This window comes from Hyalella azteca, unplaced genomic scaffold (assembly GCF_000764305.2).
Source record: "Hyalella azteca isolate HAZT.00-mixed unplaced genomic scaffold, Hazt_2.0.2 contig16040, whole genome shotgun sequence".
Taxonomy (NCBI): Eukaryota; Metazoa; Arthropoda; class Malacostraca; order Amphipoda; family Hyalellidae; genus Hyalella; species Hyalella azteca.
The window spans coordinates 95,861-121,192 of record NW_025945867.1 but is presented as its reverse complement, the minus strand read 5'-3'; the positions used below and the strand labels follow the sequence as shown (position 1 = coordinate 121,192).

The window sequence follows — 25,332 nt, the reverse complement described above, 5'->3', positions numbered from 1 at the left end:
TGTTCACAAAAAAAAAGTTCCGAAATTTTTAACTATTCAGAAATTCCTGAACTTGTTCATGAAGCAACTAAAACTTTTGTTTAACTTCCAAGCTTTCACTCAATAACAGAGATGCTTGAAAAAATTAAATATTATATTCTATAACTAAAAGATTCGAAATATATATTGACGTCAATGAACTAATTCGCGGTTTCAGTTCGTCATTGCGTTATAACCGCTCAGTAATTAAAGAACATTCCATGCGACTCAAACCAATCAAAAGAAATATGCTGGTAGGTCACAACACGAAGTGCTTCATAATAATTAATGGCAGCATGGTCTTAATTCAATTGCTATCAGTAAATTTAAAATGTATGCAGCAACATTCAAATTTTTAAGCGTCGTCATGACATTAAAAATAATACATTTTATGTTAGTTTGCGCATTCTTTTGAGGAGCATATTCAATGTACTGTTAGTTGAAATCTAAAAGCAAAATTAGGACGTTGTGCAGGCGAAAATCTTCGTTCCTAAGAAACAGGGTTAACGAGCCTCGTTCCACTATCCGGTTAGGCTGATAAAATAACCTGCTTTAATATCCTGACGGAAAGCCTTGCCTAATAACATGCCGGTTTGACTTTACGGGACAACCCGCCAAAATCCTCGCATGCAACTTTCCGAGTTGCGCTCGCTTGAGCTGCAGGTATAATACCCGTAACTTACCACATCCCATTCTGCCTATACTTTGAATATGGTAGCTGAATTTCAGCAAGAATCTACATCATATAAGCAAATTTCTTGGAGTCTGGAGCCCCAAATTATTACAAGTTTAGCATTTCCTCTCTATTCAATTGAATATTGAAAGATGGTGAGCTGTAATGCGTAGATTTCTCAGACATTGGTACAAACTCGACGCGAGTGAACGCGTCCGGTGTCCATAGGGAGTAGAAAAATTTTCAGCTGCTTGAAAATTACGTTCAATACCAAATTGGTTTACTAATTTATAATAAACCAATAGAAGAAACTACTTCTCTACCATTGAATTGAATACTTCTACATAGAACTAACTACTCCCAAATTAGTGGGAGAAGTAGTTCAGTTTCAACGCTGAACGTCACTTAGGAGCTGTCTCGAATATATTTATATACATCAGAATCTCGAGCGTCAGACATATCCATTTACTGATTATATCTCTGTTATACAAATACCATAAATACACGCTCGACAAATCCCCAAATATTACCAATATAACCGGTTGATAACAAACGGCCGATCAGCTGATCATCGCTGGTGACTTCCAAGTTCTTAGCTGATTTTACTAACGCAATACTTCTTAAACAAAATCCATCTGAATGAGAGGAAAACCCTTCAGAACTCAATTCTTCATCCGCCCATATGAGAAAGAAACCTGGTTTAAACATAGTCTTGGGGTTTGAATAAAAGTGGTCTTTTTGGCTAGAGCAATAGAAGTAAATTCTAATAAATTTTCATCGATGTGTATCAATTTTACGATACAACCACCAAGTTCAGCGCCATCTCTCGATCAACAGGAAAAAATATAACTCAGTACTCACTGCAGTGAGTGACAGAGAGCGCATTTTCTCGTCGACGAATAGATGGTCACGGACGGACAGACAGACGGACGGACATGACGAGTACAATAGCGTCATTTTCCATAAATGAGAAAATGCGCTAAAAAGTTCAGGTCCATTGTGATTTCAGCGCAATGAAAATTGTGAAGATGAGCTTAATTAACCTATTCTCGTACCTGACTTCAAACATACCTAGAAACTAACTATCTGACACGTTTAATTGATAACTCAGATTAATTAGAAAATGCTCGGGAGGTTACGCAGGATAAGTCGCAAGTTTACGATAGTGTAACTCAAAAGGTTTTATTTTGATGTTTTCTCCCGTAACATAGGTCGAGAATGATATGCTAAAAGCTACTGTACGTTGAATAACAATTATAACAATTACTGAGCCATGATTAACATTGTAAATCCCTCTAGTAATCTCAATGAAAGTATTAAAATGTGTATTTGATTGTCTTGATATCATGTGTATAGGTGTATTGGATATAGATATTGTGGATAATCACTTGACCTTCCCAAGACTTTCGCCATATCTGACTTCCAACAAAAAAACGCACATTCAAAACTGAACTTAGTCAGGATATTAAGCACTTTATATTTTAATGAAAATTGTTTCGCATCTGCCGTAGCTAGTAACGTGAAACTGACACATTTATTCACGAGGAGAGGGTAATGAAGCGTTCGTTGTTCCTCGGGCTTTGTTCCAAGGTAAATTTGTCCGAGACATGGCAAAAAATGTTGGGAACCAATTTGTATTAAATCATTTATTTGTATTCAAGAGCGGGCACAATATAATACAATTCAACCTCTTGCTCAACTACCAGAATAAATTAACATAAATAATTATTCAACTCTTTATTACCCTACCTATCATGGTCTCGGGGATACATCCAAGTCATATGACCGCAAAAGTGGCGAGCGGCGAAGAATAGAAGGCAATGATTTAAAAGTGACAATCTCTTTAATGCTGGGTTATAATCGACTAATGTTATCAAATGTTGGGTTCAAAGGACGCTCTGATTCAGTTTTGTTGTGTCGGAAAATAATATCAGTAACATGTCTATAAAATGAGCAAGTATCCAGGCTGTTCAATGCAACTCCTTATTTTTATATTATTAAAATAAAATTCATAATAGGAGTCAAGATGTGTATTATGCAATAGAAAGATTGGAATATTATTTGTTCAAAGACTCGTTCACTCGTTACTCGTTCGAACGTGTTTCGAGTTCGACAAATGTGGTTTGTGAGCGTGTCCGACTCCCACACTCCGACTCCGAGTCTCAGTGTTGTTAAGAAAATAATCATGATTGTCATTGAGCCAAAAAATTATAAATTTACCTAAAATACCAAACTTGACTAGGCCGAAGGCCGCCTACCGGTAGGTGGTACCGTAGGCCGTAGGCGTAGCCTAGTTGGAGTCCTATAAGTAGACCTGTAAAGTATCTTGGATACCTGAATTATCATACATAAGAAATCTGTTAAAATCTTGAGTAAATGAGGAAATTAAAAATAAACTGATTCTAAAAAATCACTGGTTTGCCACTATGGTTGCTATTGGTTGGTACTGTGGTGGTAGACTGGTACTCTGGTAGCCACTAGCCTGGTAGCCTTGCCACAGGCCACTATGTCTATGTATGTGGCATGGGCTGTAGCCTCAAATTGCAACATTTGCAGGTCACCAAGGAGGCTAGGGCTAGCAGCTAGCACCTACCTGGTCCTACCACAGCCTCAGGCTGCACCGCTGCAGTCAGGCAACTTGGCAAGCCTAACTGTAAAATTGATCAAAAACCACCCAAATATTGGACAAAAAATTCTATGATTCTATTTCTAGCCAATTCTACCTGTTTGTATGACCTTTTTCAATAGCTTCAATGATATGACAATGAAAACTATGAAAAATGGCCTATCTTTACCCAAAATTTTTTGGTAAAAATCACCTCTGAAATGATTATTTTTACCTGTGATTTTAGGAAAGTTTTGTCTAATTTCTAATTTATTGTAAAACAACACTGGACTAATAAACTGTAATTGTGATGATCAATGGATGCATATTTTACTTATTGTTTTGTTATCGAATTCAGGGGTACAATATTATTTTAATTATTAAATTGTGAATAAGATATCTTTGCAGAATTTAGACTGCTGACTGCAGATTTAAATGATACCCTTAATTATAAACCATCTCTGATACATACTGCTGACCAAACCTTATATTCCCCTTCCAGAATACATACCTAATGGATTGTCTTCCTGAAAATTTATGATTCGTGTTGCTGGTGCAGTGGACATTCAGTCATTTCAGTGACATAGCAGGAGGCCAGGAGCCAAGTAGACACACAGAGCAACTTTTCCAACAATGCTCATTTAATTTCATAACAGAAACTAGTTCCCTATTTAAACATATGACTTTATTGTAGGTTATTTTGTATAGGTCATATGGCAGATCATCACTGATGCAGAGACCTTTTGGCTAATTTTTTTTATTTCAACATTGGTTTTGCATTTTTCTATGAGCCTGAGGTTTTGTATGTTGAATTTTTAGCTGCATGATAATAAGTGAACTGTAGTCTGTAGGTTGGATTACACTATTATTTTGTTTTATTTCTTGATCAAATAGATACTAATTTTAAATAAAAGAATAAATTTTGTGACACAAAGTGTCCCATTTCCCTTAAAGGTAAAACAGCCGGGTTGACTTTATAGGTAATATGATTACATTTTTTCAAGTATAAGTATTTGTTTTACTAGATAAGTCCTTTTATATTTCAACAGATTATTATAGCCATTGTTTGTATTCTTAAATCCCTTATTCTGCTGCCTAATATTTTTTTTGTTAATGAGCAAGCTGCTCCTAAGGTAGCTTCTTGTTGAGTTTATATATGGATGCACTTGCAAGGAGTTTGCTTGATGATGAGAAAATTCAATGATGTTCAATGTTCATGTTTAAATTGATTAACTGTTGATACCAGTCCAGGAAGCATTTTATACGAGGAGTATCTAGACAGGAATTGCCAAGTTTACACATTATTCTAGGATTAGTAAGCAAATTGCTTAATCTGCCCCAACAACTGTGAGAAAACTTGCTGTATTGTGGGGATAGCGGATCATGGACATAGTATTGACTGTTGGAATTTTTTTATGTTTGCACACAAAACCAGGAATCAGTATTTGCTTGGCACCTGCTCTGTCACTAAACACAAAGCCTGCTGTGGTCACTGTGCCAGTACCCACAGCCCGTGAAATTGGATGCTTGGATTTTAATATATCAGTTTTTTATGAGTCTACACATTTCATGAGTTAGTTTGTTATTCTTTCTAAGAGACTGTCACTCTGGGCACCTGTGATATAAGTTTGTAGATGTGTTCTTGAATAGTGGTTGAAGTTGTAAAATTTATCTTACTAAATTTCTGTTATTTTCAGAAGTGATGGATGCACTTCCTGTGTTTTCTCAACTGAAGTCCTTGGTCCAGTGGGTGTGCCGTGATCCTGAAGGAGCCAAAAACACACAAATTAACTTCTCCAGACAATGCCCACTGATCTCCCAGGCAAGATCAGTCGGGGAGCTGGCATGCGGTAGAAAACAAGATGCCATAGATACGCAAAAAGAATTTGGAAAGTTCATGTGGGCTTTTCTAAATGCTGTTCCAGTGGCTGGACATGTGAAAGGAGCCATTCACTACGCCATGAGAAATAAAGAGCAGGGCGATGCTGCAATGAAAGCTGCATCTCACACCACTGCTGTCATTGGGGGAGGAGTTGGTGGATTTCTGGCAGCTGGCCCTCCTGGGGCTTTTGCTGGAGGTGTTGGTGCTGGAGTTGCCATTGACTCTACCATCACTGCTGTTGATTCTGTCATCAAGAAGGAGTTCGAGCCCTACGGTGTTTTAGAACCTCTGAGCGATCCAACAAATCCTGGCAAGTGGTGCGATGCAGTAGGCGGTATGGTGATTGATGGTATAACCGGCAGGTGTGCTGGAAAGGTGGTGAAACAAATTCAGCTAAAACAAATGTCTAAAGGCGGTGCTGTGACAGATAGTAGCATTGTTGATACTGTGATTCAGGAAAAAGCTATTCCCAGACCTCTTCCTTATATTGGAAGTCGTACAGTATTGGCGTTGAAAGCAGCATCGGGAAAAATATTTTTTAAAGTGATGAAAGTTGGTCAACAGTATGTGGAAAAAAAGTTACTGAATGTTCCTGTTTATGAGGACCAACGCTCTCTTAACGAAATGGAAGATGATGAGGTAGAAAAGGTTGACAAAATTTTGGAAGATGCTTGTGCTGAGGAAGCCAAAGTGTCATTTAAGCTAAATGGCAGTGTCTTGGAAGTATACCACAAAGAAAAACTTGTGGCCATTCACAATGAAGAAGCCAAGTACATTATCACTGACAGAGGCATGGAGCAGATCGAGGATGGGTACACATACCGCTTACTTGACAATGGCTCTTTCGCCAAAGAAGCAACGAGTGTGAATTGTTTAGATAGGCCTTCGCACCACAATTCTACTGGTAGCCTCAATAATGGTGACTCTGAGGTGTGGTTTGATAGCAGCGACTCACTTCCACTGCAGCACGGCATCAGTTGCACTTATGATTCCTCCACTCACAGGCTCGTGTGGAGCAATAATGTACAAGATTCTCATTCCACTGAAGATGAAGAACACAGGAGCCTGCATTTGGCTGTCGAGAACCGATCCCTTCAGCTTGCTTAATGAAACGAACTTCTTGACAATAAGATTTTATGTTAAGGATTAATAATGAACTTTTCCATGTTCAGAACATTCATAATGAACTTTTCCATGTTGAAATTACCAAAAAGGTATCTGTTTTGGGAAAAGGTGCAAGTACAATTCACCTCAGAAATCAAAAAGGCTTCCGAAATATTTTATATGTTTAGCTAAAAAAACATGTTAAAGGCATGAGTTTGATTTCAAATGGATTATATCCCTGAAATTATAATAAAATATTTATTAGAGAGGAATGGCTTCCAAAGCTTATTTTAACGTGAATTCATATGTATATTATATGTCATATACCGGAATCAAGTTTCCTCTGATCATCTATTTTTCACGATATTCTATGCAGCAGTCGCAGCTACACTTTTTTTGTTCAACTCTTTGCGAAAAAATTAGGTTTTTTGTTTGATTTAGACAATTGTCTTGATTTCTGCGGCTTGATAAATAAAAAATGTAGACGTCAATTTTGCAAAGAATGTTTAAAATTTATTTATAACTTGATCAATGCAGAAGAAACTCGTAATTTTTCATGTTACATGTTGATTTTTTTTACAGAGGCTCAATCCCTGACATTATTTGCCACAATATGACTGCCAAGGTCCAAGTAGCTTAGTGCAAAATGCTGCTAACAATACCCTACTTAGTGCCTAAATTGTTGTTTTTATCAGTTATATATTCTTTGCCGTATGTACTCGCTCCTCATTGACGATATTGTTGTTGTTCATTGCCTATTTTTCTCGTTTTATTTGTTTGAATTAAAACATTTTTAATGCATTGTTTTTGTGCTAGTGAAAGTTATTATGGAGTTTTCTTGAATGGAGTTTTCTTGATCTTGTTAGTACACTGCTTTTTCGGTGCAAATACCTGGACTCTCCTAATAAAATAATTCTTTGTAGTTGTTTCTGTTTAATTATCGAGTTGCAGTCTAGTAACAAATTTTTAGCTAATGGTACATAAGTTGTTTTCTCTAACTGTTGCTGTGACAAATTTTAACGCAAGGTTTAAAGTTATTTTACTTTGCTTTGCGTTAAAAACGTGCGCTACTGATCGTCTCGTTTGTAGTTATTTTTTATTATTATTTTTATTTTCATTGAATGCAATTTTAATGAACATTTGAGTATTATTAGGAAAAATTGTTTTGATTAACTATTGCGGATGCAAGTACTTTATAAATGACTAAGGAGTCTTGGAGAAAATAAAAAATGGGTTCACATATCACTTGCTGGACAAAGTCAGTTTCTTCAATGAAGCAACTAGTGGAGATCGTTCGAATCCGTCTGGGGGCGCCAAATCACGGGTAGCTTCAATGACGGTGACTCTGAGGCGTGGTTTGAAAGCGGTGATACGTCTCCACGGCAGTCGGCATCAGCTGTACTTATGATTCTTCCACTAACAAGCTTTTGTTTAGCAAGGAAGGAGAAAATTCTCATTCTACAGAATATGAAAAACACAAAGGGATGCATTTTGCAGTCGAGGAGCTATTTTGTCAGCATGTTGAATGTAACGGATTGCTGGGATAAAGTGTTTCCATGTCTAGGATAAATAACGAATCTTCCCAATACAAGGAAGATTCGAATACAGTATAACACGTGTTATATTGTATATCCCAATATAATATAACGCGAAATTTTCTGAAATGCAATTCCATTAAAAAAATACGAGCTCTATCCACACCAGAAATCCCGAGATGGCTTCAGGCATATGGATTTGTTTAATTATGAAACACCGTTAATTAAAGGCATTAGTAAAACTATTGCAATAATTGCAATGACGCATAATTGATGATAATCGTTAAGTAAATGCAATCCTATTAATAAATGTGAGAATCAGTTGCAAAAACGTCCCTTCCAATATAATTGAAAATTATATTACCATGTTGCTATTGTCAATGGCTGATTCGGTTCATACTATATGTCTACTTTTTCGCGACTTTGGCTTCAAGATGTCCCTATATACACCAGCATCTGAACTTTTTCCGTGACAACTTGAGAGCTGTCAAGGACGAGCAGAGCCAGTAATTCCACAAAAAAGATCTCACTCGTGGAGGCGCGCTGCAAGGAGCGTCAAAACCCGAACGTGATGGGCGACTTGTGCTGATTCCTGCATCGTGCAGCACTGATACAGAGCAGAGCAATGATATACAAAGCGATATGATACTGATACAGAGCAGCAAGAAATGCAAAGCAATAAGCTTGAAGCATTTTTAATTCTAGTATGGTTTTTCATTACTTTCGATAATTTTGGAGTATTCATACTGAAATAAAGGAATAAATGATTTTGTATTCCATTGAAATCCTGACTTAAAGGCAATGGGAGCATCTCTGTAAATGTAATATCCTAACGTGAGACGGTAAAGCAGTTGTTATTTTTTTTAAATCAGCGGAGCAATATTAGTCAATCATTTTACACATATCTAGTAATAAATTTTTATTCAGTAAAGTTGTCCCAGAAAGTGGGAGCAAAATGTTGTCCCCGACGGAGACAACTCTGCTAAACCGCCATTAGAAGAAGTACGCCTCGACGGCAAACGCACGCTGCTTACTTGTCCAAGGCATAGTGGCAACTGACCAAGCGGGACACAAAATTTCATGAGCTTGCCTTTTTTTCTTAAATGATCATCGTCCATTTCCTACATCTGACTACTTGGTGCGACATACAAAACAGGAAGTTTCCGTGAATCACCCTATACCTTCAGATTTATACTACAGGCACATCTCGCATTTCATGCCTTCACAGCTTTTGTGTCTATTTTGCTAACATCGTGCGCATTTACGAACACCTCCCCCTCCCAACAATAAAAACCGCTTTCTCTTTATTTGAAGATATAAATGACCTGTTCATCGCTGAAAATCGTAGTCCATTCAAAACTCTTCTGTAATTATAGGCTATGAACTTCTTTTTAGATTTGCTTGTAAGCTTCACGAACAAATTGCTGGTCTTGTAATGGATATTTTTCCGGACAAATTCCGCGATTTAGTTTTTTTTTTAATTGCGCTGGCCGGCTAAAATTTATGATTGGAGTACTTCCTAATTAAATTTAAAACTACAAAAAAGAGAAATGGAATTTTTTCACCTGAACCTACAAATATACTAAGTCATGTGCCCTTTTTGGCCATTTTTGTTCGCGGACTTGTCATTTTTTACACCATCTGGAAACCATGTTTATTATGCACCACTACGTCCTGGAGAAATACATTTCGTGGTACTCATATGTACCACTTCAGGGTCAACGTGTTTAAGAATATTGGACTCAACCGTGACTGGCATATGCCTGGCACGTACCCGGCAGTGTGGTGTGAACTCAGCCATAGTTCATCTGCGTTTGGTAGTGAAAACATACTCATCTCCGCTGGTTACAGCGAAGAGCGAACTCTGTTCATCAGGTTACTTTTAAAATGCGACCACAATCACCAACCGAATCCATAACGTTTTTTATACGACTTTCTCGATACTCAAAGAGGTTAAACGAATTAAAATGATTTACTCACGAGATGCGTTAGGGTAAACTTGATTTGCGAACAATATATATTTCATAGGGCTCGTTTGCTTCAGTTAATTCTTTGTGGGTGTTTCGCAATGGTTTCTTCTACGTTTCCAAATTTAATAATTTAAGATTCCTAAGATGTAAAACAGTGCAGACACAGTTCTTAGAATTAGTATGGTTGTTTGGTACAGAATAGTTTATTTGTACGTAATGTCATTCATGTTGCATGATTCTTTTTGGCTCTGCCTCGTTCTGCAAATTTTGTTTTTCTCTCAGATTGTCTCTCCCTGAAATAGTTATTCCTTCACAATAGATATGCCAAAAATTGAAATGGATGTTATACAATCGTTTTAATAATTTTTTTACATACGGATGGCTCGGTGTTTCTGAATCAATAGGTGGACTACAAGCGATGTATGCTGCAGCTCAGCGATTGGCCGCGGTGCCTGTGGCGTCATGAAATTCTCCGATGTTGCTGCACGCTCGATCACGAACTCAGGTGAGCTGGACACATCGTTCTGGCTCAGTGCTCGGCTGACTTGTGTATCTGAGCAAGACTACCTGGTAATGCTTCTGTAAAGTTGAACGTTTCTGATTCCTGTAGAGGATCATTTGGATTTCAATTGCATTCGCTCGATCAAGTATCATTCGACATTTGTTGGTCTACATGTGTACGGTAGATTGACATTGATTCAAATCATGTTTGTGTACTGATATCTATCAAAAATTGATAATATTCATGGAGCTTAAATATGAAATGTATCGACATAACCATTTACAGTAAAAATATTATACCGAATAATTAGTGAATAAAAACATCACAATATTTCGGACACAATGGATGCACTACCTGTCTTGTCACAAACTAAGTCGGTTGTTCAGTGGGTGTGTCGTGACCCGGAAGGAGCCAAACGGACGCAAGTTAACTTCTCCAGACAATGCCCCGTCGTTTCCCAAATTAGATCTGCTGTGGAAGTAGCAAAAGGTGACACACAAGCTGCCAGAGAAACACAGAAAGAGTTTGGAAAGTTCATCGGGTCCCTTGTAGATGGAGTACCTGTGGCAGGACACTTGAAAGGAGCATTTCATTACGCCATGAAAGATAAAGAGAAGGGCGACGCTGCAATGAAGGCCGCATCTCACACCACAGCTGTCATAGGAGGAGGAGTTGGAGGCTTCCTGCTAGGAGGTCCCGTAGGGGCCGTTGCTGGTGGTATCGGTGCAGGAGCTTTCATGGATTCTACAATTACTGCGGTAGATACCGGTATGCACAGTAAATTTCTGCCGTATGGTATCCTCGAACCACTAAGTGATCCGAAGAATCCGGGCAAGTGGTGTGACGCTGTTGGGGGAGTGATGATTGATGGTGCGACCGGACATTTTGCTGGAAAGATTGTCAACGTTATTCAGGTGAAAAGTATGGCTAAATGTACCTTAACTGCCGGTGAAGCTGTTCAAAGCACGATATCGGGTAATGCACTGTCAACAACCACCCGTAAGATAATAGACGAAATCGTAATAGCGTGTAAATCTGATCGAGGACGCCTGATACTCAAGAGAGGCAAGAAGTTCCTCATTGAAAAGATCCAACAACGACTCTCGTCATTCACTCGATATGACGTCACGAGTGTAGAAATGAATAATAGTGAAAAGTATCGTGTAGACTCGGCATGCCTACAAGAAACTTTGAATAGACACTTAAATATGACTTTCAATCAAAATGGTGATGTCATTGAAATTCATTTCGAAGGGAAGCTAATTCTATTCAAGAAAGGAGCTCTTCAATATCTGATCAATGAGCAAGGTGCAATGGAAGAAATTCAAGATGGCGTACTGTACGGATTACAAAAGGATGGCCGATGGATACAACAAAATTACAGAAGGGAAAATAATGATAATTTTCTATCATTGGTGCCGCAAGAACCTGAAGACTTTCATTTGTGTGTAAATGAATCGAATTCTACAACAGGGATGAGAATTATGGAGTGGTTTGATGGTGCCGACGATCTTTTTAACTTCTCGAGTCCCGACGAAACGCAACAGAAGGTTTCGATGGTCGGGCGAGAAGAATTTGACCTTGTCGATGAAGAAAGCCTTAGCTGCAATTTCAGCGTAACGGAACTGGAGAATGATTAAATTTAAACAATTTAATTTTCCGTTGGTTGATTCTTCGATTTACGGTAAATTTTAGTTTGCTCTTCTCATTCACATCTATTTACCCAATCGACGTGGATCAAAGTATAAAAAAGAATTTCTGCCAAGTTGACTAACTGGAATCTTCCTGCCCACGAAACTAGAGTAACCCTTTGTGGCGGTCTTTTTCATTTTTCCTTATAAAATTTAACGGATTGTTGCATTTAGAGTATTTATTTTCAAATGTATGTCAATCTAATTTCATACTCGGTGCGATAGAACATTAGATCTAGATTACTGCTTCTCTGTGCTCTCATATGTTTTAATTTAATTTAAATTCCATGCCTGTTTCTCATTTCAATGTATTTGCGCTTAGGTTGGGGATCCTTTTTTAGTTGAAATAACCAGCCGCTTGCTAGTCAATCATCTAACACGAGCAATTTAATAGCAATAACAATGTCAGAATCATAAAAAAGTTTTTCTTCCTTACATTTTCAACCTGAATTTTTCCTTTTTCAACTGACAATTGTCAGTTTACCAGCTTTAATTACCACGCGACTTCCCGGTCAAAAGCCACGTTAGGTACGAATAGTAACGACGATGTAAATGTATCCGATATCAAAGAGTTTAAACGTATGTTTTTACTTATTGTTAAAGTTTTTGAAGTTGAAGATAGTCCGTTGCTATGCACGGAGTATTTTAGTAGTAACGTAAAGTTTTCGAAAAACAGCGCGCTCAAATATACACGCGGCAATAACACTGGAGAGAAGAAATTAAATTCTCAAATAAATCCTCAACCACGTACAAAACTCTTTCACTCACCAAGTAATTGATGGAATCTCACTCCTTAAATATTCGATGCTATCAACGACTATAAAATTGTGCAGTCTTGGTCAATGTTTTTTTAAACGAGCAATAAAAGTTTTGTTGGCATGTTGAGAATTTAATGAAAAATGCATAAATAAATTTAGTTGTAGATTAATTTTACTCTTGCGAATGATGACTGCATAAAACGAAACATAACAAGAAACGGTCTTGGCGCCGAAAAATTTCTCAACACTATAGGCAATATAGTGTTAATAAATATGATCTTTCACTCGATTTCCTTCGATGGTCGCGGATTTCATTGCACTGTCCTCGATGTTTGTCAAAATACTCTCAGGACAGTCGAACTTTTCAGGTTTTGATTTACGCGATAATACACGGCTGTCTCTTTTGCGCCACAGACGATCAAATCAACTCTGTGAAGTGCGCAAGGCTGAATTACACCAATCACTTTTTCGAAAGATAGATTTTATTTATTGCTCAGAGAATTCTATAATATCAATTAAAGGAAATAATGAGACGTCATGATTTGCAACGTATAAATAGTAGATCAGTAAAAACAAGCAACAGAAATTAAACACACATTCTACTCTACATAATAACAACCTGGATTGTTAGTTTAAGGCATTGTAGGACAAAATTTTACCCTGTCAACGGATCTGACTTAATGAATTGTTTGTAAGCAAGTTCTCTCAGAAAAAAAGATGCTCGTGGCCAAATGTTAGCATGGACGTTGAGACAAGAGCCATGAATAGTCGATAACATTTATAAAAGATGTCAAATAAAAACGGCGAGCAGGAGTCGGACGTTGTTATGTTAGGCACTATAAAATAAAATAAATTCACACTTTAATCAAATTAAAAAAAATATCTTCTGCTGCATATACACACCGTCATAACTCGTGGCTAATATGCAGCGGATTGTTATCCAATTGTGAGAGGTTTCAGATTAAATAGTAACTTGTAAGTGCTCAGTAGTTCTCGATAAACAACTAATCCAATGCCCCGAAACTTTTCTTTTGACACAACATTTTTTTTTTAATTTCAGCATCAAAATTAGTCTTGCGCAACCACAAAAAAATGTAGGCATCACAATTTCGAACATGATCTTTCTCTCGCCATTAAATGAAAAACGAGTTGAAAGAAATGTAAAAGGAGCCTCTTATTTCTATTGGGCATTAATCTTGGGGCGGTAGTTCACGATAACCAATTCAAACGGTGAGAAATTGGAACAATCAAATGCTATTTGTAAGTAATAAAAACTCGTGTTCATAATTTTCTCATAATGAACAGAGTCATGTTGAGTTTGATATAAACACATGAGAATATGTTTTCAAAGCCACTGCTACCAGTCGCCTTCGTCGCTATCGCCGCTGTCAGCCGTGCGTGCGTTGCCTAAGGAGCTCATGAAGACATCACGAACTTTCGCCCCGCGAGGATCAGACTCAAGGTCTGTCTTGATGCCTCCAGTCTTGGACAGCATCCATTCCAGTTCTGAAATGGCAGAGACATTGCAACACTTCTGCACTATTATTGATAGCCTAAATAAGAACACTGATCATCATTAGGTACTATATGAAGAATACGTTCACAAACTATGACGATATCATAGTGATGTCGGCGCTGAAGAATATGCCTGATGTGGCCTGTCGCCGATTCTTGTACTTTTCGTGACTTGTCCACATGAGATCTAAAAACATGTCATTTGACCGGATCTTTTCCAAACTGACGATAGTTGCCCATAAGAAAAATGGTTTTAGATCATATTTCAACCTTATAGTATGAGTTGCATGTGTTTCTGAAGAACATCATTATCATAATTTTTATTAGCGTCGGCGTCCATGTTCTTTTACTTTATGCCTTATCTCGCTACGTTGAACATTTTTTTTATTAAGATTGGGTACTGTCCATATTAATAATACTTGCAGATTTTGCATGTTACAGGGATAATATTTTACACGAGGTTAAACGATTCCAAGGTAAACATAACGAATAATGAAAACTGATAGTTAGTATATTACAATTATTTACAATTAATGTTGAAGAGAAAGCACAATGAAGCACGAAGATCGTAATAAAGACAATGACGAATATGATCATAATTAAACTGGGATAAAACTAAAGCAATAAACAAAAAATACAAGAATTATATAGACCAAGAAGCATAGAATCTTACCGTCACACGATATTCTATCAGAAAATTCTTGTGGTCCAATGAACTGTTTCTTGGCGGCTCCTTCAAAGTAGACGAAGATTGCTGGCAAGTTACGATCAGGAAAGTTGGGGATGCATGTTGTTGAGATGGACTTGATGAATTTAACCTAGAAAGTACAATTGCAGCTATAAAAACCGTATTATTATCAACTAATTGGAGGATTACAAGTGCATTGAGTCCATCCTAATGCTATGAAATATATACTATTTCAGCAGGTGCAGCAGTTAAGCAGACACCTTGGGAAACTTTGCAGCTAGTATAGTGAAATGCTGGTTGATGAGAGTACACTGCGGGATGCCAGGCTTGTAGAGGTGAAGGAAGACATAAATGCCAGTGCCAGCTTTGTTTACTTGGTTGATGTAATCTACTCCACTTATCTCGATAACCTGTCAAATTTGCACATTATTTATTACAAAAATCTCTATAGAAGAAGCATTTGGTCATATTTATACATGATCTTGGTTTATATTCAAGCATTGTTGACTGATATATCTCAAACATAAGCTATTTACTTTAAATTGCTTTTCTCATTTGGGCAGTGGGCACACAAGAGAGAGAACCAAACATAATAGGTTGAGAATGAAGAGGTTCAATTGGATAATGGTTGTGAAGTTAATTTACATCACAGGCAATTTTGATCGACCCACTTCACCAATCAAATGAAACTGTGATGGCTTACAAAATATAATTTGTACACCATTGTGTTTGAACAGACTATGAATGTTTTAAAATGACTCAAAATGCAAACCCAAATAAATATCTCAAACGACAAGGAATATCTCTGCTTTAAAATTCATTGGAATCTAATTCTAATGATAGATGATTTAGAAAATATAAAATTCAATCGGAATTGTGAAAGAAGAATGTTTACTCCATCACTAGGTTTTGGGGTTTAGGTAAATGCAACATATATTAAGTTAAAAACATGGAAAATTCCATGCATTCAATCTAGTTCATAGAGCAAAATATACCTACTTCTCCAAACTTGGAACTTTCAGCTTCTTTCTTCATTTCCTCAAGCCTGCGCCTTCTGAACTCTAAGATAATAGCCTCGTCTTCATCATCTTCAATTTCGGCCAGTCCTTCCAATGACAGGTTTCCTAGTCGTGCATCTGCCATCAAAAATATAATTTTGAGTGTCAAACAGAATTACTTGTAATTGTTAAAGTTACCAGTACATCTATTTCAGAAGAACATTGCCACTTTCATGAAGCCTGATGAAGACAATAATTAATTTTTTTCACTAACTTGTGTAGCAAGCCAGTGATGGTCAGCTGGCACATATAATATTTATATTATATATCCCATTAAAATTGATCTTATAACAAGATACTACAATTGCTAAATGCGTAAATGAGCTACGTAGCATTGCTTGCTTATATTAATTTTTAACCATATTATGATGATGCAATATTGTGCAAAATAACTTAATTTAGCCCCTAGAGCAAGGTATATACTACCATAAACATTTCATACATGATATATACACTAATTTGTACAAATAGTTTCTTTTTATTTTAAACATGCAGAAGCAGAGGAACAAAATTTTTACATCAAATCTTGTACACCAATTTCTCTACTTGGAATTGGATGCTGTACTAGTACTATAATATACAGTCTAACAGATAGGATAGGAGTTTCATTAATGCAGGCATGGAAAGGATTAGGAATAGGGATTGTACACCGTGGAGTGATTGCATTCAATTCAGGGTTGAAAGATGGTCTAAAAAAAAACTGCCAAGTCCACAGTCAAAAAAGGCCTTGAACTTAATATATTCTAGTACATTTGTAGGTTCTGGTGTAAAAAGATATTTTTCATTTTTTTTTACATAATTGCTGACTTTGTCCAGAAAAAGATGATTTGGCAATCCAATTGAATTACCTACTGAATTAGACTAAATCTGCTGATTGAAATTCTTGATCTCACCAAGGCTTTGTTTTTCTTGAATAGTTTGCTCAATCATTTCGGTTAGGGCCTCTTCAGTAACCTCTGGCTCCTTTGCAGGAAGAATACCCTTGGCACGAAGCAAGTCGTTCCATTCAGTGTCTTCATTTGGATCCTGAAACAATCAAAACTCATAGATACATGGCTAGGAAATAGGAGTAAACACAAAGAAATAAAACTTCTGAAACAGAATTTCTAATGTTCCAAGTTCCAACAAGCCAACCAAAAGGCCATATAGATTATAGGAATATCAGACGCATTTATGCAAATACACGGCCCAAACACGGGTGATTAAGGAAGTAATAATCCTGTTTCACAGGAAATAGGCTACTTGAAACAACCAGATGTGCGTGTGGCACGAGAACATGTTAAATTGCCTGAAAACGATGAGATACCGTACCTCTATCAGTAACTGGAAGCATGTTAACACAAACATAGAATATTAACAATCGAAACCATCTTACTTACCTTGTGCATCGTGTGGATATAATTTTAAAACACGCACAACAAAATTTACCTCACCTGCATGATCGATTTGATGTGAACAAAACAGCAACGAAGGGTACGAAGTTTTCAGTCGTTCCTTTTGCAGCGACGTACCTATCACAGAGGCCAGCGGATGACTTGATCAGCCACAAATGCCAAAAATAAACTGCCAAATGCGGCAGTGCAACTCTAGCGGAGTGAATAACAAGTTTCAATCTGTCCTTAATATAGAATTTGAAAAAAAATGTATAAAACATTCTAACTGAAGTTGTGTGAATAAAAAATTCTCGTGTACACTCATTTTATAAAATTTCTGCGATAATCTAAAAATCTGCTTCAACGTTGATTTGTTTCGTAATAATAAAAAATGCTAAACCTTGCTGAATAATGTTCGTTTTTTAAAAGGATGCACCAAGTTATTTACGTAGCATGTGCTCATGAACTAATAGGTTTATCACTAAACCCCCGCTTCGACGACTGATGGAATTATGTTTCAAACCTTGAATTAAAGTGTGAACTGATTTGCAAGAAACAGTCACATGAAAAATTCCTGAACGAAATATAAAAAACGGAAGGTTGGTTACTCCAACCACTTCAGCTGTTACGCATAGAAACCTTGGAGACGTTGAAAGGAAAGGACATGGCCGACTTGCGGTGCCTTCTGTATGGGGAAATGGGAATCAACGGTCAACCAGCTCTTTTTCAACCCGGCATTCCAAAATTGCTTCATTCAATTTTATTCAGTGTGATATTTTTCTATTGTGAAAACTTGAGGGATGACACAAAATTGCACTAGGGCTAGTACCTAAGGCTCCCAATAGCCTCCCATATGCCAATATGGTAGTGATGATGTGATATAGATTCTAGGCTAACCATCAATCCATCATTTTGCATCAAACGTCGTATTAACTTTTAGGCAAATAAGGGACAATTTTTATGTTTTTTTTTTTGTTGATAACTGCTTACCATTAAACATTTCAATTTCATAAACAAGTTTGGGCTCATTTTAAAGAATAAAGATCTTTGCAAAATTGCAAGGGCCATCAAACACCATCTCCAAAAAAATCCATATGCTATTTGTAAGGTGCCAGAAGCTGAAAATAAGCATCCCAAATTACTCCCAAAAAAGCTGGAACCAATTAGATTTGGGACACTTGAAATAAAATTAAATTTTCAAATGTTTGAAGCATGCAGAGGCAGCAGAGCCAGAATGTAGCTACTCATCCATTACTAACAGTAACAGTAACAGTACTCCAAAGTCCTCATACCTAATTTGTAGATGAAGCATTGCATAAATGATACTTGTTTTGTACTTGTGATGATACTTGTTTTTCCATTATTGATGATATTACCTGATTACTGGATCAATTTTTATTAGGTAACTAAAACTATATTTCTTTTCTATACCTAGGCTAACAGCCTAACACTTTAAAAAAAAACTAAAAAAAAACTTCCATGCCATGATGACATTGACATTTGACAACAACCTATTGTCCACTGCAAGCTTCATATCAGGCTGATTATTATCAGCAGTCATACCACTGTTTTACCAGGGTGCAGAGTTTGCAAGCGGTGTCGGCCTGTCGCCAAGATAGGGTAAACGCGGTATAGGTACTGCGACACATTAAGGACGTAGCAAAAAATGAATGGCTATAAAAAAATCACCGTATGTGCAACTCGAGTTCTGTTTGCTTTACGTCACTCTCAAAACACTGCACTATGAGCCAGCAACAATGAAACGTCACAAAATGTTGCCATATTTATTTAAAAGCTTTTAGAATGCAAACCTACCAAATCCCTATATTCCAATCATCCGATGCTGTGTGGGACTAAATTTGGCATTTTGTAAGACTAATTCTGGCCGCGCTTCAAACTCTACTAATTCATAATTCCGACACTCTTGTGTTCAAATTTCAATCGCTGTGTGAGTCACTGTGAGCTGTATTGGAATACAACATAGCTCAGAATTAGAACACAATTGAATATTGAACTCTACTTAATTAGGCTTTTAATTAAGAGCTATTAAGCTTTTAATTACAAAAATTTTAATTTTTACACACAGCTCGGAACGAGCTGTGTGTGTCTAATTCCAAGCTGTGTTGGAATTAGCTTTTATGTGTCTATAACCGTCTTTTAACTTAATCATCTATTAATTTATTTACAACTTGAAATCAGCAAATACAAGTATACTTAAAGGATTCCTAATATGTTCACAGACTTATTTAAAAGTCTCAAACCATAATATTTTTATACACAAACAGTTGATCACTGTTTGGTAGAGCAAGGTCAACTATCAACTTCGAAATGTTTTTCGATGTTCTCACTGGGTGATGTGCACTGTCTCTTTGGATCTTAACATTTTCCCGCCAGATGGCCCAGACCTAGTGTTTTGGCAATAGTATGGCGTGCAATAGTATGACATCACTATTTCAACCATCAATGAATGCGTGGAACTAAGACAAAGCTTAATATAAAGGAAAAAAGTTGAGGTGTCGGAATTACCCACGATGTCGGAATATACTGCGTTTACCCTATGTCATTTAGCCCAATATGTTCCTGGCCATTTCAAGATGTATTGCCATGTAATTTTTAATAAGAAAATGCTGCAAGCAACGTTGATAGTGTATTCCTCACTCTCCACGCAGTGCAACACTTACACTCATTGCAACTGATTTCTGGACAAAAGCTTCACTGTATCCTGATCCATCCAATGTGCCAGAAACCTTCCTTTGTGTGCTTGCAGTCTTTCAGATTTTCAACTATTTTCTAAATAGTTGGCCAAGGACTGGCGAATATCTGAAATGAAATTATTTCAACCCAAATGTGTTGGCAAGATATTCTGAAGGCATAAATTTTGCTGCTGATGCATTGCCAAAGATCTTGCATTATTCACCCACTTTCTGCAGTTTGCACCCTGGCTGCCATATAGCATTTCCTCCGTAAGTTTATGGGACTGGGCTTATAATTTTGCACCATTTTAATATGGTCAAGTGAATTAATTCATATAACAAAAAAAAAAAGATCATAAAAAACATACCTGAAACAGAAAGGAATATTTTAGTGACAACCATCATATTTTTTGTAGAAATAAATCATATTTTAGGTTAATTCTTTTTCATTCTATATTTGGTGCACAATTCTATCTATGACATTCTATGCACAATTTTGTGATGACCGATAATGCATTAATTTTTCTTAGTGACATTTTATTGATGATTGCTGAGAAAGGTAAATTTAAACAAAATTCTTTGTCATTAACCAATTTTTATATTGACCAGAGCAGAGAGCCTGTGCTAATGAAGATTCTACTGTAAATGCGTTTTTAGGGGGTGTCCCATATTACAGGGTAATACAAGTCCTATATAACAGGGTAATAGAGTGTCCTGTAACTTGTAATAGGTACCCCAACTTGCAGAAATGGCCACCATTTTGTTTTGGATTGAGGTACGCAAAGTCAGACAATAAAGTTTTAAAGCCAACACCTGACTGCAACTTTTTTTTCAAGCTTAATTTTTCAATATGGTGAATATTTTTTTTTTCATTACAGACCTTAACAGAAGCACTTTTTCAAAATATAACTTTTTGACATTTTTTCAGGGATTTTTTTAGAGCTAGGAAATTATTATTATAACTTTCTTTATGCTACATAGATAGGAAAAGTGTCAAAGTATATGCCACTATTTTCAGTTTTGCTGTATTTAAATTAGTTTTGCTGCTATTACATTTTTATGCCATGATGGAGTACTTTCCCAATTACCCTGCCCATCCTATAAAACCCTGTTTGACAGTATACGGTTTATATGTAGACCTAAAAGTACATTTTTAAGTGACCTAGTGTTAAATTGTAATCTATTTTTTCAGAGTAAAAATAGTTTCTTAACAAGCTTATAATGATTTTCAAATCTAAAGAAAATAGTATTGAGATAATCTCAAAATTAGTCTCTATATCTTGTATACTCTTATGCTTGATGTGCCCATGCACATGTCTGCCTCCAGAGCACAATCATCCTAATGGCATCATACTGATCCCTGAACTTGAGGTATGAATCAATACTCATCATTTATTCAATTTTGCTTTTTTAATCCTCTTACTCAAATAATTTTTCTTTTAAATTTATCTGTTTGTAAAATCATCCATACTTATTTTTTATAAAATCAATATTTTTTAAACTAATAATAATACAATTCTTTCCATGCATTTCCCTGTATTTAAATTGCCAATATATTCAAATCCTTTATTGTATTTTGTCAGAACTTTTTATATAATGTGTCAACAAACATTTATGAAATCAACAAAAGAACATTTTGTGACCTATAACTTGGTATTGAGTGAATAAGCAATGATTATGATCTCTCAATATAAATACTCAATATAAATATACTTGTTTTATTTTTGGTGATTGACTTGTTGACATAAATAGCTATTATTTTGCAGGGAAAGTCACACATTTTGCCCCCTCCTGTTGAAGATGTGCACAATTCACTACTAAGTAAGACTCGTTTATTTTAATTCCTTTGATGAAACCACTTCTCTTTGATTGTTGAAGCTGTAAATTTACTTTTGCTATTTAAAATATTTTATTCATAACAAATGAGAAACTAATGAGTACCGATATGCCAATATCTAGTATGTACTATTATCTGAATTTCATCAGGTCTGACAAATTATAAATTTTTTAATTTTAATTCATTAATGACATGATTCATTAATCATAATCTACTGTATATGCACTAGTAGTGTAGTCATGTTAATCAATTAAAGATTGTAAGTCTTAATCCATACAAAACATTTTTTCAAATTTTAGTTTCATAATTTTTTTGAGTAAATCTTACTTGAATTTCAGGTGGAGGACGAGAGGTTGACCCATTTCCTCCATCCAACCATGCACCGCCTGCTACTTCTGAAAAATCAACTCAAAATAAGTTGAAACCTGAACATGAATCTGAACACTTGCAAGTCTTGAATGAAAACAATATATTGACAGGTGAAGTTGAAAAGCCAGCCTCCATCTATGAGAGCATTGGAAATAAAAGCTCTGTTGTTCCCCGCAAGGGTGTTGATAACCCTAAGTCTATTGTTGGTCGGAAAGGTGTTGGGGATATTGAATCAACAACAATATTGGAAGCAGAAATGGCAGATGTGATTTATTCCACCAGCACCTCAGCCGAACCAGAACTATCTTCAAATACATCCTATGTGACGACAACTCCTCGTACTACAACACAATTTGTTGACAGACAGCCATACAATGACATTCAAAAACCTCCTTTAGAGCTCAGTACAACCACTGAGAAAAAACAGCTATATCCTGAATTAAAACCTATTGCTGTGAAATCATCAACAGCTTCATATAAGTCTACAATCCTAGTTCCTGTTGTTAACAGTAGCCAGACGGTAGTATCTTCAAAGCATCTCAAACCTGATGCTGCTGTTGACAACATCACTAACAACTCCGTGAGCTCCTCGCTGGTGCTTGGCGTCATGTTTGGTGTAGTCTTCATTATCATCATAGCCATTCTGGGATACAAGAAGCTCCAAGATATCTGGACCAAACGGCATTATGACAGGATGGATTATCTGGTTGATGGCATGTATGACTTGTAGCTGAATTTAGATAGAAAGTTTGACCATTGGAGATGTATCATGAATTGTCCCATGTGCAGTTACAGTACTTAACTTAATTATGAATTTAGATAAAAAGTTCGGCCATTGGAGATGTATCATGAATTGTCCCATGTGCAGTTATTTAACTTAATTAGAGATATTTTGAATTTACCTACAAAATATACATTTTGTAAGAATGCGGTGGTAAAAAAATATTTTGGTAATGATTAACCACCAGCACCATGCGTGCTTCCATATTTTCTATAAACTAATTGTTAAATTTTAAAGTGCAGAAATATTTTTGTGCTTCAAATCTTTTCTGTCTGTAAGTGGCTTGGTTGTGGTCTTGGATGTTATTTTAGTGATAAGAACCTTGTAAAATTATCCATACTCTTGATATTATGGAAAGAAAATGTGTTTACTTTCTATTAGGTGTAGTTGTGTTTTAAATCTCAACTTTGCTACATCATAAGTTCAATTATATAATCTTGCAAAGCAGCTTCCTTTGAAATTGGTGTCATAAAAGTCAAATTGAGAATCTCATCGAGGTGCTTTTCTCGTTTAGTGAAAATTTAAGAAATGCTGTATTTTTAAAAATCTTTTAACATTTTGAGGTTAACAATTTATGACTTTATTTTTAAAATGGCAGTAACATTGCAGATAAATTTATCCTTTCAGCTTGTTCCCAAACATTTGTTAGTGAAATGCAACATATTCTTCTATCTGTGGAAAATCCCAGTCTTTCATCAGTCACAAACGAATTTAATGGAATTTCATTTCAATATTGCACTCTCATTTTATTTTATGGAGGAATTATTCTTCAGTTTGAGAATATTACCTAGGAAGCTTCTAGCCGAAAATGCTCGTCGAGGAAACCAATATATTATTTGAGTTACCGTACATTAAACGCACTTATTTCTTCACCATTACGTGGCTTAAAGATTACCATGAAATAACTTTTTAGCGCATTTTCTCATTTATGGAAAAAATGCACTATTGTGCTCGCCATGTCCGTCTGTCTGTCTGCCTGTCTGTCCGTCCGTCCGTCTGTCCGTGACCTCAAGTTTTCGTCAACTAGAAAATGTGCTCTCTGTCACTCACTGCTGTGAGTACTGAGTTATATTTTTTTGATATTGTACATTAATTGTTAAGCAATCCGTTTGTCACAAAAAAGCTATTGAATATTTTCTTCTTGAGCGTTTGTTTCTGGCTAGTAGATGGCGCCCCATCTTGTTTGTGTCCATGTTAGTTTTATTGAGACTTGCAATTTTTATCGTCTTGAGAAATTGGTCTGAATTTATTTCATCATCGAACCTCTTATGATCTCAGTCATATTAGAAGATAATTCTTCTTTCCCTGTGTGAATCTGAAACTAAATAGATCTGAATCTATGCTGGAAGATCAGCGTGGATTAATGAACTCTATTCCAAATTTATCTTTAATTTCCTGTTACAATAATCAATGTGAGCGAATCTCATGAATTGTTTCTTTTTATAATAATATCGTGTTATTTGCTGGTATTTAAAAGTCTAAAAATTTTTTGCAAATGGTTGTGATGGAATCAATCTGCCTGTGTTCCATGACGTGTGTTCAAAACTTCACCAAGTTACTACATTGTAAGCTTGGTATCGTGGATAACATACCATTGCTCTGGTATGCTAGTTACTTCATTGATTTAGGGAAGATGTATATTGGGAGGTGAGGAGTGAGGGTAAATTTGTTTTAATGTACTTAGGCTCAAATGCTGTAAAATTCTAAGTGTTGAATTTATTTCAGATTTTTCAGTTAAGATTGTTGTATAACTTTCAGAGCAACGCCGAACCATCCTGGTTAAATGATAGTTTGATTCTAAGATTTGTACTAACTTATTATTCATACTTTATGGCGAGGTTAATGACGATGGCTCATCAACTACTGACGTCAATGCTTCATAGTTCGCCACTCAGCAGCTACTGTAGTTAACTCGCCGCTTGTCAAATAAAAACCGTATAGTACTGGTCAGGACTACGATTTTTAGGGTTCAATTGCCATATAGTAACTTGAAAGCGATTTCGACCGCGCTAGAAAATTGTGTCAGTTTTTTTAACAAAAGGAATCGATTCTTTGGAGGGTCTGTGGCATGAGTGCTGTGGCTAAATCTGTGGCGCTGACTCTTCTAAAAAATGTTATGCTTTTTTGCCATTTAATCATGCCAGTGCCTTAGTCTAAGCCCGGGCTTCGGTTTGTTAAGACGTTCACTTTTTTCAGCATCGGATTCACTTTATCGAGTCACAAACCCCGCAACGAGTTCATCATTTGGTAGACTCTTCAAACTGCGCATTAATTGCCTGC

General features: G+C 36.2%; 3 protein-coding genes across 4 annotated transcripts; 2 read left to right on the top strand and 1 right to left on the bottom strand.

The window, feature by feature from the left end:
• The first annotated feature begins 10,559 nt into the window (after window positions 1-10,559).
• Window positions 10,560-12,712, top strand: LOC108682211. The gene has a single exon (XM_018171341.2). It carries the CDS (start codon window positions 10,631-10,633, stop codon window positions 11,927-11,929), a length of 1,299 nt encoding a protein of 432 aa, XP_018026830.1. The 5' UTR covers window positions 10,560-10,630; the 3' UTR covers window positions 11,930-12,712.
• A 564-nt stretch (window positions 12,713-13,276) lies between these two features.
• Window positions 13,277-17,575, bottom strand: LOC108682219 (viral IAP-associated factor homolog). Its single transcript, XM_018171348.2, has 6 exons — window positions 17,433-17,575; window positions 16,893-17,025; window positions 15,941-16,077; window positions 15,202-15,351; window positions 14,927-15,071; window positions 13,277-14,244 (listed from the first exon to the last, which is right to left on the bottom strand). Exons 1-6 carry the CDS (start codon window positions 17,436-17,438, stop codon window positions 14,096-14,098), a joined length of 720 nt encoding a protein of 239 aa, XP_018026837.1. The 5' UTR covers window positions 17,439-17,575; the 3' UTR covers window positions 13,277-14,095.
• A 3,680-nt stretch (window positions 17,576-21,255) lies between these two features.
• Window positions 21,256-24,002, top strand: LOC108682209. 2 transcript variants are annotated; one of them, XM_018171339.1, is made up of 4 exons: window positions 21,256-21,436; window positions 21,832-21,886; window positions 22,241-23,019; window positions 23,099-24,002. In XM_018171339.1, exons 1-3 carry the CDS (start codon window positions 21,287-21,289, stop codon window positions 22,999-23,001), a joined length of 966 nt encoding a protein of 321 aa, XP_018026828.1. In that variant the 5' UTR covers window positions 21,256-21,286; the 3' UTR covers window positions 23,002-23,019; window positions 23,099-24,002. The 2 variants fall into 2 exon arrangements, with proteins under 2 accessions (XP_018026828.1, XP_018026827.1); XM_018171338.1 differs by having other exon boundaries at window positions 22,241-24,002.
• The last annotated feature ends 1,330 nt before the right edge of the window (window positions 24,003-25,332 follow it).